Here is a 16282-nt window from a genome sequence, read left to right as displayed (position 1 = left end):
GGAAGATAGGTCCTATCCAGTCTAGTGGTACGTACGACTACGATAATGAAGTAAATTTGTAAACTTTGAGGACCACACGCAGCTTGAGGACTCAATATTTAAATACTTCGTTTTATACAATTTTAAAATTATGATGTTGCATCACTATTTACTGGTTATCGTCTTATCTAAATATTTTAAAAAATTAAGAATACAAAAAATGACTTTTAAATTATAAAACTTTAAAAAGTTATATAAATATTAATATAATTTTTTTTAAAAGAGAATTTAAAGTTTGTTAATTTCGTCCCTCACCAATCCCACGTTCTATTATAAACTGAATTAATTATGTTTGTAAAATATTATTACTGTAATACTAAAATTTGTTTCCTTGCGCCAAAATAGAATGTACGGCTGGGACATCAGTTTAAAGGATCAAAATCAAACAGAAAAAAATATCTACGCAGATATACTTGAAATATGAGATAAGTATGTTTTTTAAAAACTACTTGCTGCTTTTAGACATTATGTCCACCTGAAAAATATTATATTAATTAGTTTTTAATGAGCAATTAAATCTGTTAAAAGTTAAAATCCAGATAAAACTCTTTTAGAAACTATCGTTCTAACTTTTAAGGGAGAATCATAGTCTACTTTTAATTTCATTATTATTTTTCACAAAATCCATCAAATATACTAATAAACAAGAGACAGATAACTAACAATTATTTCAAATACTAGTACTCCTTAAAAATAGAAAGTATACGTACCAAAATTATAACCTTTCTCCTTTGGTTTTGAAACTCAATTCAATGCCGAAAGTAACTGTCGATTCAATAGATAGAATCCAAATTCTAGAGAAGTTTTACCAATAAACAGGTTAAGTTTTGCCTTGAGAGAAACTTAAAACGCACTTCAACAAGATGAAAAATGCAACTCACATACTAGTAGAAGTATCAAACTAGTTCTAAGTTCTCATCGGCTCATGCATTCACTCCCCTATCATCATATTCAAGCCATATGAAAACAGGAATTGATGGCTACTTTTTGAATTATGATTGAAATGATGGATGGATAATATTTATCCATTGATTAAACACCAAACTTTTTCGAGAAAAAATAAAGACTAGTGCAAAAACATGAACATGAAGCTTCAGAAAATGGATGTAAGAGGTTCAGCTGATTTACACTGGTCCAAGGATAACCATGAAATCATCATTTGACTAAATACAACAGTATTGATGACTTGATGCCATTGGTCAAAGTGTGATAGTCACCAATGACAGTAAACTCATCCAAAGCTAGGCATTGTTAAAAGTGCATTTAGATGATAATCTATTTAAATTGTTTTCATAACTAATATTGTTTCATAAGACTAATTAACTGTTGTGATGAACTCTACAGGTTTTGGTTAGCAGCTTAAGAGCAAAATGAACTACAACAAGTAGATACAACTACGGATCAGGACTAAAGTAGCTCACAACAATAAGGTGGTGGCATCAGAACCTACAAATTTCAGGATGGAACACATTACATTTGTCTGAAAATGAAAGTACTATTCTAGATTTTTTTGAGATCACATGGCAAGGCTCATTTTAGTAGCTTCCATTTTGGATAACAGATCTTTAATGTCTGTTTCCATTCTCCTTTTCATGTTCAAATACTCCATATGTGCCCTCTCTAATGTTTGGAGTTCTTCAAATTTTTGTTTTCGAATTTCATCAGTCTCGGTCAATCGCAACTTGGCAATTCGATTGGCATATTCTTCCTCAATTTTCTCACTCTTTGCCACAGCAATGCGTTTCAACCCTTCAGCTTCTCTTCTAGCATCATCAGCACGAGACTGAAACATTTTAGCCTCTGCCTGTTTAACTTTAACTATACTCTCCAACTCATCAAAACAGAAGTCCTTCTGGATACTACTCATCTGCAACTCTTGCCCAAAAGTTCTCTTATCATTCTGGCCAAAGCTAGGAAGGATATTTGCAGGCCTTTCTAACAGAGGTGGCTTTTCTGAATAAATAGATTTCATCCAAGCCACTTCCTGGCTAGGCCCAGCTACTCCATTGTTTTCTTTAATTTGTTCCTTCCCAGAAAAGTTAGTTGTCGTGGGTAATTTGGAAGGATCACCATCTGCAATGACCATAATGCATGTAAATACACACCCATACAGTTTACCTTTCACAAAAACTAGTTACACAAACGTCAAAAAAAAAATGCTGAAGAAAATCATACTTAGGAATTAGCATGACCTGAGATCTGTAATATCTTAAATTTCTCATAGATCTCATGTCCAAGAACACCACTATATTTCCTCTCGTCAACCTTTTATGGCTTAAAAATCATACATGGGCCATTAGAAAATGAGAAGAGCTAGCAGTAAGACTACAGCATTTCCCCCAGGTTTTATATTCAATACAAATACATGAATATTCTGTACATTCCAAAACATACCAAGTTTAACAGAATGACTTGGTGCAGCAAAATAAAGAGTTCTACTCAGATTTTTTTAACAAAAAGCAAATTTAATAAACTATGTTTCTTTTATTCGAAAGTTTTTAAAATCTGACAACTCTAATATTTTTATACCTGTCATTCAGATCAGAAGAATCGGTTTAAGTAACTAATAATTCAGCAAAATAAATATTCATACTCAGATTTTCACCTCAACATAAAGCAAATTAATAACTGTTTCTTTTATTCAAAAAAATTTCAAATCTGACAACGATATTTTTATCCATATCATTCAGATTGAAAGAATCAGATTCAGTAACTAATACTTCCATCCGATTTCTCAAAAAGAAAAGGTATGCTTTACATGATTTATCTATATGTTCTAATTATTGTGGAAAATGGAGACAGGTAAGAAGTCTATAGTTAGAAAAAATTTAACACAACTAATTGGACCAAAGACACTAGTCGGAGTATCTTGATTCAGATATGATCAACAAAAGTTGTACTAAATTATTAATTAATGCGAGCATTTTACATACTGTAAAGTTAGGCTAGAAACATTAAAGCAACAGAATAGGATAAGTATGTATTATAATCATGGAAGAAACTTGTTACTTACTCGTAAGGAAAGACGTGATGTGCCTCAAAACCTCATGAAGATTAGACTTATTTGCCAACCTTGGCAGCATTTGCTCTGCAATCTCGTATAGTTGTCTCCCTCTCATATCCTTGCTGGCAGAAAAAATCCTCTTTACATATTCAAGCTCTTTGCAAAGGGCTTCAACGGACCAATCTTTTGCAAAATTATGAAATACCTCCTTCACAAAGCCAAACATCTCAGAAGGATGATCACAAGCAATACAGTGAAACTGCATCTCCGTCATCCCTTTTGTCCCATGCCCATTTCTAATATAAGATTCCCGTAATCCACAATCAGTATGGCACCAATGAAGGCAAACATCACATCCAACCCAACTACATGTATTTGAGGCATTGTCAAACTTGGAACACACAAGGCACATACATTCCCTGCAAAAACCATTCTTCTGCGCACAAACCTTGCAATCACATTCATCCACGGGCAACTGACTTCGACATGAAAGATTCTTGCACCTTAAGTTCAGAAAAATTTGAGCCAACTCAGAAGATGAAATGCTGTTGTCTAGGTGAAGAAAATGAGTCAAACCAGTTTTTAAAGCAACCAAAATTTCCAATTGCACTCGATGGCATTTCAGCAGGACATCCAAGACTATGTCAGACCTGTTCTGCAGAACTTTCTGAAAAGCCAGTATTTGCCCATGCTTATCTGCATTGAGCATGATTTCACGAATACCCTCTTTCAGAGATACTAAGGACTGTCCGGTCATTTCATGAAACTTTCTGGACATTGCATGAACAGGTTCAGATACTATTCTAGCAATGTTTGTCTCAACAAAATCAACTCCACCCATCAGAAGTTGTTCTTGTTCCTTCTGGCTGGTAGTTCGATACAGACTACCAGTACTCCTGTCTCTAACCTCCCTCTTTTTCTCAAAGCTATAATTTGATCCAATGTCATGAGACCCAACACTCTGTGACGGAGACCTAACATCATCAAGGCGTCTTGACTGTCCTGAAAACTGCTTATGAAAACTCAATTGCCTGTCTATTCCACCGCCCATTTTTGAACTCCCCTCTAGAACCCTGGAATGTTGACCCTTCACAGCTTGACTGTCTAAAGCACCCCATGATGCCTGAGACTGGTAAAGGGAGCCATTTCCATTTGCCGAAGTTCTTTGACCAAAAGGAACTTCTTTCTGCTTGGGATCACTTTGAGACAGACCTTGCCAGTCTATTCCCTGGAATAAGGGGCGACTGCCAACAGATTGTTCATAGTCCACGGAATTTTTGGTCAGAGAACAGCTTGGATTGTGATACAATGACTGAGAACCAGAAAAGGACATTGATGCAGTAAAACCATCAGAGTTAGTACAGAATGTATTACTTAAAGACTGCACACTCCGTGCTTGACTGGGGGATCCAGGGGCTTGCGATGTTGTCTCATGAGCACCAATAGGTAACAGAACATTCGGCAAGCTAAGAGTAAGATCAAGCTGTTCCATGTCATCCTTATGATCGTTGAGAACGGAGTGGTCAACTTTCTCCACTTTTCTAACAGGAGATCTGGAAAACAACTCGAATCCCCTCGTGCTTGGACCTTCTATAACATCAACAGAACACGTTGGGAAGTCTCTCGACCCTCTATCAATCCACAGGCCATCTTCTGCAGAATGAGCAACGTCAGTAGGTACAAATGCAACAGAGACACCTTTGCCTTTATCCTTTACATTGTTGATCAAACCCTCCATCATCGTTTCTCTATCCACATGCTTGGGAGTTTCATTTCCTGTTGAAACCTCATCATTTGACTCGGGCTTGACAACATCCATGCTGGTTTCTTGACCTACAGCCTTGTCCTGCTTCTGCTCCTCTTCATTCAACAACACCACCTTCTCCTTTTCCAAATCCGCATCCTTCTTTGCTTCCTCCTCCTCGCACTCAGCACCACCTGCATCCAAACACTCCTCTCTATCACCATCCCCATTACCCACAGACCCAACATCAGTCTCAGTAACAACCATTTCCTCAGTCGGATCATCCTGGACATCCGGCAGCTTATCAACCTCTTTCTCTGCATCCTTTACCTCGCAACCAACCTCCTCATCAGGTTTCACTTCCTCCTTACTCGACAACTCCTGCCTCTCCTCCATAACAGCATCAGTGTCACCATCAGGGCGACATTCATTCTCATTCTCATTCTGAACCTGCTTCTCATCAGTCTCCAGAGTAACAGAGGGCAAGTCTTCACCCGAAGGAAGAACCGGTTCCGGTTGCGGTTCAGGCTCGAGCTCCCCTTCCTCCATCTCACTACTACTTCCGCTCTGAACCTGCTGCAACGACTCCTCCTCAGTCTTCTTTACCTCAACACTCTTGGACTGCTCGCAATCGGAATCCTTAGACCAAGTGGGAGACTTGGACTTAGACTTAGCAGAGTTAGCATCTCTGAAGGGTCTCGGAGAAGAAGAAGATCTCTTCTTAGATTGCTCGCTCTCGGAAACAGAATCCTTAGACCACGAAGGAGATTTCACATCCCTCAAACCCTTAGGAGAACGCACCACTCTCTCCCTCTCCCTCTCCCTCTCATCCAAATCCTTCAACCCTCTCCGCCACGACGACACGCTCCCCTCCCTCCTCGACCGCTCCCTCTCCGACCGAAACCCCTTCGGAAACTGATCCCGCCGCGACCCACCACCGCCGCAGAAACTCTCCGACCGGTGAATCAAACCCCTCTCGCTCTCCCTGTACCGATCGAACCCCTTCCTCCGATCGAAACCCTCGAAATCGTGCTCCGATCGCTTCCGAACCACGCGCGAACCCTCCCGATCCTCCTCCACCGTCCGATCCCTCTCGTAGCGCGACGACGACGACGACGACGACACCAAACCCTTCCGCGCATTCTCCTGCTTGTAGTAGAAAGTCCTCTGCGCGGAGGAGAACGAACGGTTCAGATTCGAATCCTTGCAACCACTGTTCTTCTCTCCGTAGGAGTGAAGATCCTCGCTCGACCTCAATCTCTTCATCTTCGAAAATCACCAAAACGCAAGTCGTTTACCTCAACAAGGTGAATCTGAATAACAACAACAACTCCTGCACAACTTCCCCCAAACTCATGGAGCAGTTGCGGAAGCAACAGCTAGGGTTTCCGAAACCCTAGTTTTGAGAACAGATTACAGAAGGCAGAAGGAGTGTTTCAAAAGAAATAAGCGTAAGAGAGAGAGAGAGAGAGAGTTAAATAGGTAAAAAGAGCGGCGATCGGAAAATGTTACCGGCGAAGATTTTCCGGCGAGTTGTGGCGGTGGTGATATATTAATAAAGAGAAGGGGGAAAAAGGAAAGAAATGAAAAAGGTATGAGATTTATCCCAGTCAACGCAGTTTAACTACTCATGAGAGAGAACAAAAGGTGTTGGACTTCGATACGCAAGGTGCGCACTACGCACACGCTGCGCATGAAAACGAAAAGCGAACCTTGCAGTGCGCATTGCGCTCCATACGCGCATTTTAGCGGGATTTAAAAATAGAACGCACTTGACTTGTTTGTACTTTGTACTATTGTGGTTAGGGTGATTTGGATCGCATGCGGTGGGTTCACGATTACTGCGTGTTTCGCACACCACTCTTTCACTGACACGTTTCGCTCTTTCACCTTCACGCCTTGTTTGTTTTCTTCATCTGTTTTTTTCATTCTCAAAATCAATAAATAACACTTGTGCAAAATTAGGTGGTTCTTTTTGCCAAATCCAATAATGTCTCAAATAATAAGGAGTTGGTGCATGACATGTGTTTCGTCATATTCTAAATAAAATGATTTTTCATACTTAAAATTACAATTGTTTTATTGAAGAATTGATCGAAAAGACATTGCCGTAAAAAAAATACATTATGTTCTAAAGTTGTTCTAAATTTATTTTTAAAATGGCTCTTGGATAAATTGGAAGTTGGAATTAAACAACTTGGTAAAAGTTGCAAATTTTAATTTTGTTAGCCATATTTGTGATTCAAAAGCTAGCAAGTTGGTGTTTGATAACTTCTCATTTATAATGAAGTCAAACATGGAAATTAGTTTGGTAGCTGGTAATGAACCTTGCGTTGAACACTCCACAACAATTTAAAAGTCGCGCAGAAAGTATTATTATAATTCAATGCTAATCCAACTATATTCATTATTTCAAACGTATTTTAGAAGCATTAAGAAAAGGTTGGAAGTAGATTAAGAGACCTAAACTCCTAAGATTTAGTGTTGTAATTAAAAATGGGTCAAAAATCAGGATGGTAATTTTTCATGTAAAATTTAGATATAGTTTCTTACAGTATTTATTTCTTGTATTATTTTTTAATTGAAACTTAATTTAAGTAATTTGTATAATAAAAAAATTGTATTAAATATCATAATCGATATAAATTATAAAAATAAAAATTTTATTTTTGATTCAACAATGGTGTGACTTGTAATAGTGAGTTTTAAAAAACTCAATTTACAATCAAATTTTAGCTTTTAAAAAATAATTTTAGTTCTTTATTCTAATTTTTAGTCTCAAAATAAACTTATTTTGAAAATTCTCAATTATATGCTTAAATTTGTTTAAGAGTTGTTTATATGGTGACAGAAGCAGTGACAATTAAAGATGACAATAATGATATACAAATAGTGACTACAATATTTTACTATTTTGTAAGAAGTGTTTTTAATGGAAACATTATATATTTATGTTTCATTTGGTTTCGCAAGGAAAAAAATGTAGAAACTAAAATGCTTTATAGGTTCTTTAATACGAGATAATAAGAAAAGTATAATCGTTTTCTTTTTTCTTGATTTGTTGCGTAAAAATAAAAAAGGAAAGAATATGCGTGTATAATGACAAACATTTCAAATAAAGAGAAGTGTGTAAAATAAGGGTGACATATTTGATATTTTATTAACCCGATTAAATGTGTGTAAAAATAAAATAAAAATGAATATTTTAGTTACACAAGGTGGTGGGCTCATTTACATTTTCGTAGTCCCTCATAGGGAAGAATTCTTTCCCATGAAATTTAACATGGGAGGATCATGTGTATTTGTCTCCTTCATCCAAAACTTTTAAACATAATTTCATACTTTATAGTATTTTTACAAAATAAATTAAATAATTTTAGTGCCTGATATATCCTATAGTGAAAATATCATTGTGGAGGATTTGAACCTCCTTTCCCTCTTGACGTACGCGTGACAAGCAGAAGGAGAAAAGAGTTTTGAATTTTTTTCATCGTCTTGTTATATATTGTGGACAATATTGTTGTGCATTTTCCTCAAAACAACAACTTTTATTGTACAAAACATTTTGATTTTAAGTGTATGTTTATGGGAGACAAAATTATGATTTTGAACCTGTTTCAATAAGGAGATTTGAGCCAATGAATTTTTAGTGAAGTGAACTCTAAGAAGATCTAGCCACTATCTTGATTTATAATATTTAAGAATGAGAAAAACATGTCTTTCATTAGTACTTTTTTTTCCTTATTTATATTGGTCTCATATACGTGATACGGATCTTTGATTATCATTTCTTGAAATACATGCAAATTTCCTCTATAATTACTTTATGAACTGCATTTATAATCGTAATCAAACCTGCGCAAGAATCATAGAAATCATGACGTTAATTAGTTTTACCAGAATTTACTCATTAATACGTCAATGACTGACCTAAGATCCGGGTTGCTCAGTAAGATGAGGATCAAGAAAGTATGTATTATTCGGCCTGGTCGGTCAATTGTAAACCAGGAAGGTACATAACTCAAATTGGACATCTTATTATGTGGACAAATCCACTAATTGAAGGCTTAAATTGTTAGAACTTTTAAAAACAAGAGGTGAAATCTATTTAGTTAATTTCTCTTAATGTGAAATCTATTTAGTTAATTTCTCTTAATGTATTGAATTAGTAAGAATATGACTATATATTTCCTAATATAATTAATGTTTAAGGTATATGTACTAGATCGATGACATCATTCTATTATTTTATCTTTTATAACATTTTCAAATGCTTAGATTATTATTAGATTGTATATTTCTTTTAGCATATTTTGTTTTTCCATTTTTATTTTTTATTATACTTATGTGAAATGTTAGTGTTTAACATATATGATTTATATTTGTATTGACTACTATTTTTTCAACGTTAAAACATGCATTTCTTGCATGGTTGATTAACATGCGGTTTCACCTTAATTTTTATTTCAATCTTGATTCTTATATTTTAATAATTAACTAATGTTATTCGAGTATGACAGTGTTGATTTTAATTAAATTGTGTGAATTAACCCTATTTAATAGTTAAAATATTATTTAAATCATTATTATGACATTGTTAATCATACCATTAATTATTTCACAATGATACATCTATTTTTCAATTTACAAACTTTTTACTCAAATACTAACTTTATTATCAAATTTCATAAAAAGGTATCACAACTATATATTTTTTAAGATTATCAATTTTATCATTCACTAATGCAAAAACTAAATATGGCATGACACACTTTTGAAAAATTGGTTATTGTGTAACCGATTTAAAAAGTAACACCACTATAAAAGTCAGTAGCTAGATACGTTTCTTCTTGCCCAATGTCACAATGATTTAAATCTTAATTGTTGTCCTTATTTTCTTTAGTGAGTATGAAGCAGGGTAAATGTATAAGGGAAGCATGTGATGCACCTAACCTTTTCTTGAAATCTCCCGTAGGAAAGGGAATCTTCAATAATCGGAGACCAAATTTTCAACGCAGTGACGTATGGAGATGCCAAACCTTCCACCTGCAACTAAATCTCCATCTCCACTATATTACCATTGTCGATACGTCTAAAAGTTCCACATTATTTAATAATTGAGTCTAAAAATAATTTAAGCTAAAAATTTAATTTAATTCCTTATAATAATTTTTTGTTTCAATTTAGTTCCATTTTTATTTTTAGTTTCAATTTGATCCTAAACTAATTAATTAATTTCAATTTAGTTCCTAATAAATTAATTGGTTTCAATGTAGTCCTTCCGTCTAAATTATTTAAACGAAGCTAATTTTTGGTCACGTAGATGCATACGTGGATGACACGTGGATGAAATTTATTTTAAAACACCTGGACCTAGAACGGCCCGTTCTGAAACCGGAACGGGCCGTTCTAGCTACTCTTTTGGTGTGTTAATTTTACATCCGGAACGGCCCGTTCCAGGTGCAAAATTAACACACCAAAAAAGAAACCAGAATGGCCCGTTCTAGTTTCAGAACGGCCGTTCCGGTTTCATTTTTTTTATATATAAAATATTAATAATTTTATAAAATAGATATTATTAATTATATTTTAATTATGTTGTTATATCTAATAAAATAAATATATTAATATTTTTTTATATTTTATTTTATTATGTTTATCTTATTAATTTTTATCATTTTATTCCTCTAATTTTAAATAAGTTGCAAAAAATTATAAAGTGATACTTAAATATTTCTTCAAACAGAAAAAGAAAAAGAAAAAACCATTACTCTAATTATAAGACAAATGTATTTTATAAAAATAAGTAATTTTAACATTTTACCATAAAAAAATATTTTTCAAAATTATTATATTTTTTAATAAAATTAATAAAGAATATTGGTTTAATTGCATTTTTTATCCCTTAAGTATTACAATTGTGAAGTTTTGATCCCCAAGATTTTAATTGGGTAATTTTAGTCTTTAAAGAATTGTAATTCCGCGATTTTGGTCCTTCAATTTTTAATTGAACAATTTTAATCCCTTGAATATCATAATAGTACAATTTTAGTTTCTCCCATTAAAAATTAATAATTTTAATATATATATATATATATAATGTAAATATATATCATTTGATACATTAAAAAAAATTATAATATACGTTAATTTAAATAAGCAAATAATTATAAAAAAATTATAATATACGTTAATTTAAATAAGCAAATAATTATATAATTTTAAAACATTATATATATATATATATTAAAATTTTAAAATTATTAAATTTTTAATGAGAAAGACTAAAATTGCACAATTATGATATTTGAGAGATTAAAATTGTTCAATTAAAAATTGTGAGACTAAAATTACATAACTGTAATCTTTTAAGGACTGAAATTACTCAATTAAAACCTTAGGGATCAAAATTGCATAATTATAATACTTGAGCGATCAAAAACACAACTGAGCAAGAATATTTTATTTTCAGTTTTGGAACGGGCCGTTCTGACAGAACGTCCCGTTCTCGTTCCCGAACGTCCCGTTCTCGTTCCAGAACGTCCCGTTCTGCTGTACTGGTGGTGTATTAATTTTTGAATATGGAACAGCCCACGTTGGAAATCCACGTCAGCATTAATTACAATTATCACATTTTTGTTTTTTGCCACGTGGAAAAAATCCAAACACCGTTAAAGAAATTTTGACGGAAGGACCACATTGAAACCAATTGATTTATTAGGGACTAAATTGAAACTAATTAATTAGTTTGGGACCAAATTGAAACCAAAAATAAAAATGGGACTAAATTAAAACAAAAAATTATTATAAAGGATCAAATTAGATTTTTAGCCAATAATTTATAAATATCTTATTTTCTTAACCCATTAAAATATTTTTTAGAAGACAAAATCATGATAATTTAACAAGCGTCAAAGTAAATAATATTTTAGACACATTAACCATAATCCTAATGATGATAGTAAATTTACATAGTATCCATTATTTTAATAATTGCAATTAAATGTGAAAGAACTATGAATTATTTTAATCTGACAAAAAGTGATTTTATCCAATTAATTATTCGTTTGTCTCGTTATAGTTTATATTTTGAATAAAATGTTAAAAATGAGCATATAATAAAAATAAGTTGAATAAAAAAGATTAAAGTGGAGAATTAACGTGATAGCGTGAACGTGATAAAAGGTGGCACAATTTGACTCTTGTACATTACATGCTTCGCTTTTGACGTCACGTGATTTGTTTTGCTTTTACTTTTATAGTTGACGCTGATTTGACCATTTTCTTATTCTCTGCGCACCGCTTCACATTATCATTATGTATACTCACTCTCACCTGGGGCTGGGATTCAGAGCTTAATTCATAAAACATAAATTTTTTATCTACATTTAGAAAAGGTAAAATATATATTCTTTTTTTATACTTCTCTTTCTCGACTTATATGCATGTATGTATGACCCAATAAAAAGTAGTTTTAGCTTCTTAAGAATAAAATACGGAGAAATAATCCAAAAGTGATTTAAATTCTTTTTTCTTTATCTCAATTTTTGTTTTCTCTTAATTTAACGGTTTAAAGGAGTAATTCTTTTTTGACAATTAAAATGAAAATAAATGAAGAGTAACTACTTTAAAGTTAATTACTCTTTTATGTTTGAATATTTTTTTCTCAAAAGTATGTTTGATAAAATACAATTTATTTTGATAATAATCAAAAGTATATTTTGAATGTATAATTAGTGGAAAAAAGTGTGAAGTTCATTATGCAGTAGAAAATATAAAGTGGGTTTGGCATTCAATAATCCCGGTTAAATTCTTCCAACAAAAAATTGATCTTTCAAAAAGTAACTTTGATATTGCTTGCTTTTGATTGAAATTTTGGTTTCAAGCCAAATGTAGGTGTGAAAACATACTTCGAGGATAACCAAATTTATTGCGACATACATAAGACGAAGGAGATCAAACATGACAAAAACACACGGAATTAATTTTTTAGTTGTTTTTGTGTAAATAATTGTTTATGAGTTAATCACCTAATTATATTTTTTAATTGTTTCATGTCACTGTAAACATATTTATTTTTAATAATGACATGACATAATTAAAAAATATAATTAATTACCAGTGTAAAAAAAATTTATACTGACAATATATAAATGATTAACTCATTGTTTATTGGATAAATAGTATGATCACATGACTCGTGCGTTATTTCTTTTGAGATGTTCATGAGGACATCTTTCACACATCAAATTGTTTTTACAATAGATTCAACGGTTAACATTCGACAGTGGGGGACACTTGAATAGCTCTAAATGTTTGTAAAATTGTTAGGAAGAGTAGCTTTTGCAATTGCATCGAGGGTGTTGAGTTCAATGTAATTTGATAGTTCTAAAGTTTGGTCAGTTTTAACAAACTTGCTTGGCCTAAGGATTTGGGATTCACATAATCACCCTTTGCCATGGCTTAAATCTTTTTCTATTACATTTTTGTGTGAATTAAATAGTTTGAGACTAATTTTTTTAAGGCGTAAAAATTATTAACTTAAAAAACTTGATTTCTCTATAAATTGTAATGAATCTTGTTGATATTAATTTTTTTTCTATTAATAATAAATGGACTACTTTTATGTTAATGATGATTTTGTTTATTATTGTCCTAAATTCAAAGACAACTATGTGTACTTTATGATCTCATGAGTCCTTGACTTTGTGAACCAAATTATACTTAACAAGTTCTAGGAGTTTCTTGATCATAAGCATTGTTGTTACCTATAACTTGTTTAATAAAAGAAAATTGGAACTTGACATACATAAATAAAAACTCACTCTAGTGATGATGATGATATTGTACTTAATTATGTGTTTAAAGTGTTTTCAACTACCTCCAGTTTTGCTAACAAGTATAAGAATGAAGATTTATTCGAGGTTGATGAGAACAAGATAATGATGTATTATTGAAATTCTCATCATTTTGTTTATGGGTAAATGTGTGAAAATAGTGGTATTAGTGATAGTAAAAGTTAAAGTAAATTATATTTTTAGTATCTCTATTTTATTTTTAAGATTTAATTTAGTTTTATTATTTTTAAATGGTTCAATTTAGTCCTTTAAATTTTTTAAAAATATTTAATATTATCATTTCATCTAAATTGTCATTAATGACATTAATAAAATTTGATAGAAGAATAACATTGAACATTGTATAAAATTAGATAATCAAATTGAATCATTTAAAATGTTCATTTTAATCCCATTATTTTTAAAATGTTCAATTTTGGTCATCTAATTTTTAAGAAAATATTCAATGTTGTCCTTTCACCTAACTTTATTAATATTGTTAGTATCAATTTGGATGAAAGAACAATATTAAATATTTCTTGAAAATGAAAAGATTAAATTAAAACTTTTAAAAATAATGAAACTAAATTGAATCCTAAGAGAAAGTAAAAATATAATTTAACCTAAAAGTTAAAACATGGAAAGAGAAATATTTAAAGAAAAAAAAAACAAAATATGAACTTGGTGAAGGAAGATTAAGGAAAAAAAAATAAGAGTTTGGATGGTTCTTTCATTTCAAGTTCACCATTACATTTAGCTAGGATGAATGGGTAAGCTCATAGATATCATAAAGTTTCATTACAAGCATTTCAAGATCATTTGTGTTAGTTATTTGTCTAAGAATGACATTGAAAGTTATTAGTAACTAATAGGGACTAAAATGGATTTTGATGAACTAATGCATGAACTAGTTTGAGAATTTAAAATATGTGTTGGCTATTTTTGGTAAGGACCAAATTGAAAGTTATTATCAATTTTCAAGAGTTAAAATAAATTTTAATAAATTAATGTAGAGACTTACTTGAAAGTTTCGAATTAATGTAATTGTTAACTATTTTTAGATATAGACTAATTTGATAGTACAAATTGATGTGACACTATTGTACTATTTGTCACGTCAGTTATAATAATATTATCAACTAATATTTATTTTGGGACTAAATTAATTAACAAAATTTATTATTTATATTTTTTATGCTTTTTTAAGTCAAAATTTATATTTTTTATAATTTTTTTTTACTAATTTTATTATTATTTTTTTTGAATTTTTCTTGTAATTTTCAAAATTATTTTAATTGTTAAGATTTTTGCATTTTAGAGAGATTAGTTGACTCAATTTTTCCATTTTTATTTTGTACCACCAAACGCACGCATAAATCGGTAAAAGTTGTTCCATATTATTAAATAATATAAATATTTAGAATATAAATTTTGTATATATAATTGAGTTAAATAATTAAAGAAAAAGTTTTACAATCATCGAACATAACAGTTGTACCTATTTTAAACATAATTGTCATATGACTCATCACTGGCAACAAGATAAAATTAGAAATCCTTAGAAAGTTTTTTTTTTATTTTTATTTTAACTCAAGTTGTTATTCCTCCTCCACATAATGCATGGGTCTACGGTCTAAAGACTTATCCATTTGGGTGTTTGAAGAAAATATCTAATTCTAACTTGCAATATTATTCTTCTGCGTTGGCGTAAAGAAAGAGACTACCAATTACAAAGTGACAGATTTATCTTCTTCTGCTTGTTTACTTCAAATTCCAACTTTCTCTAATTATTCACATTCCACACTTTCATCAATAACCAAAATCTGATCCATGGCATCTCTCACTGTTGGCCACTGTTGCTGCAGCAAAAGGGTGTTGGCTCATGAATTCACCAACAGAAACAGACCCAGAATTTTTACTCTATTATCATGCCAAGGTAGTAAACCAAGTCCAGAAGAGAAGAAAGACATAGAAGGAGAAAAGGCAAAGTTGTTGAAATGGAAAATGTTAAACAATATTGGGAAGGTAGGGAAGAGGATGAAAGAGAATTTGAGTCCTCAGCAAAAGGGTGATTGGAAAGATTTGCTGCTGATGAGTATATCGTTTGCAGTTTATGTGTACATATCTCAGATGCTAGTATGTGCCTATTTTGCTTGGACTTCTGTGCCCAAACCCATGTGGTAGTATAGTCACTTCTTATGATCAAGTTCTACACTTTCCTTTCGTTTGTAGAAAAGATCACCCTTGTAATTAATTGTAAGCACTGGCCATTTATTTGCATAACAGCAATAAGATGTGTTTGGAAAATGCTCATTTGTAATTAAAGTTTTATGAACACGAATGGCTATGTATTGGTCAACGGTAATAGATGGTGGCTGTGTGCGGCCATTTTAAATTTTTATTTATTATTGTTGTTTTTACTTTGGTTACTCTTGTATATGCATATTCATTTCCTCTTGGCGATTCTCTATATATTAGTTGGGTAAGAATTGTGATGGCCGAAAGAGGATGCCAATAATCCTATTCCTGCTTTTACGTTTTTTCACAACAATTTGTATACTAAAGAGATAAAGAGATAAATATTGAAGAGTAAAAGGAATGTGAAATAAAATAAGTGATGTGAAAAAAATGAAAGAGGTAATTGTAATTTATTTTTCA

At 31.8% G+C, this 16282-nt stretch overlaps 1 protein-coding gene across 1 annotated transcript; it reads right to left on the bottom strand.

Moving 5' to 3' along the window:
- Positions 1–1301: 1301 nt before the first annotated feature.
- Positions 1302–6391, bottom strand: TTA2 (fibronectin type III domain protein (DUF1423)). The gene is made up of 2 exons (XM_083062417.1): positions 3053–6391; positions 1302–2112 (listed from the first exon to the last, which is right to left on the bottom strand). The coding sequence occupies exons 1-2, from the start codon at positions 6051–6053 to the stop codon at positions 1556–1558; spliced, it is 3558 nt and encodes a 1185-aa protein (XP_082918543.1). The 5' UTR covers positions 6054–6391; the 3' UTR covers positions 1302–1555.
- Between the last annotated feature and the right edge of the window lie 9891 nt (positions 6392–16282).

This window comes from Cajanus cajan, chromosome 8 (genome assembly GCF_000230855.2).
Source record: "Cajanus cajan strain Asha chromosome 8, NIPB_CcT2T_4, whole genome shotgun sequence".
NCBI classification, from domain to species: domain Eukaryota; kingdom Viridiplantae; phylum Streptophyta; class Magnoliopsida; order Fabales; family Fabaceae; genus Cajanus; species Cajanus cajan.
Note: the sequence above shows the minus strand (reverse complement) of the source record. Positions and strands in the feature narration are given on the sequence as shown.

Bases quoted from the DNA above. Each gene is read 5' to 3' on its own strand.
- TTA2 (XM_083062417.1), bottom strand. From the start codon at position 6,053: ATGAAGAGATTGAGGTCGAGCGAGGATCTTCACTCCTACGGAGAGAAG. The intron at 2,113-3,052 runs GTAAGTAACAAG...TGGTCATTGCAG, and splicing joins CATCACGTCTTTCCTTACGA to ATGGTGATCCTTCCAAATTA.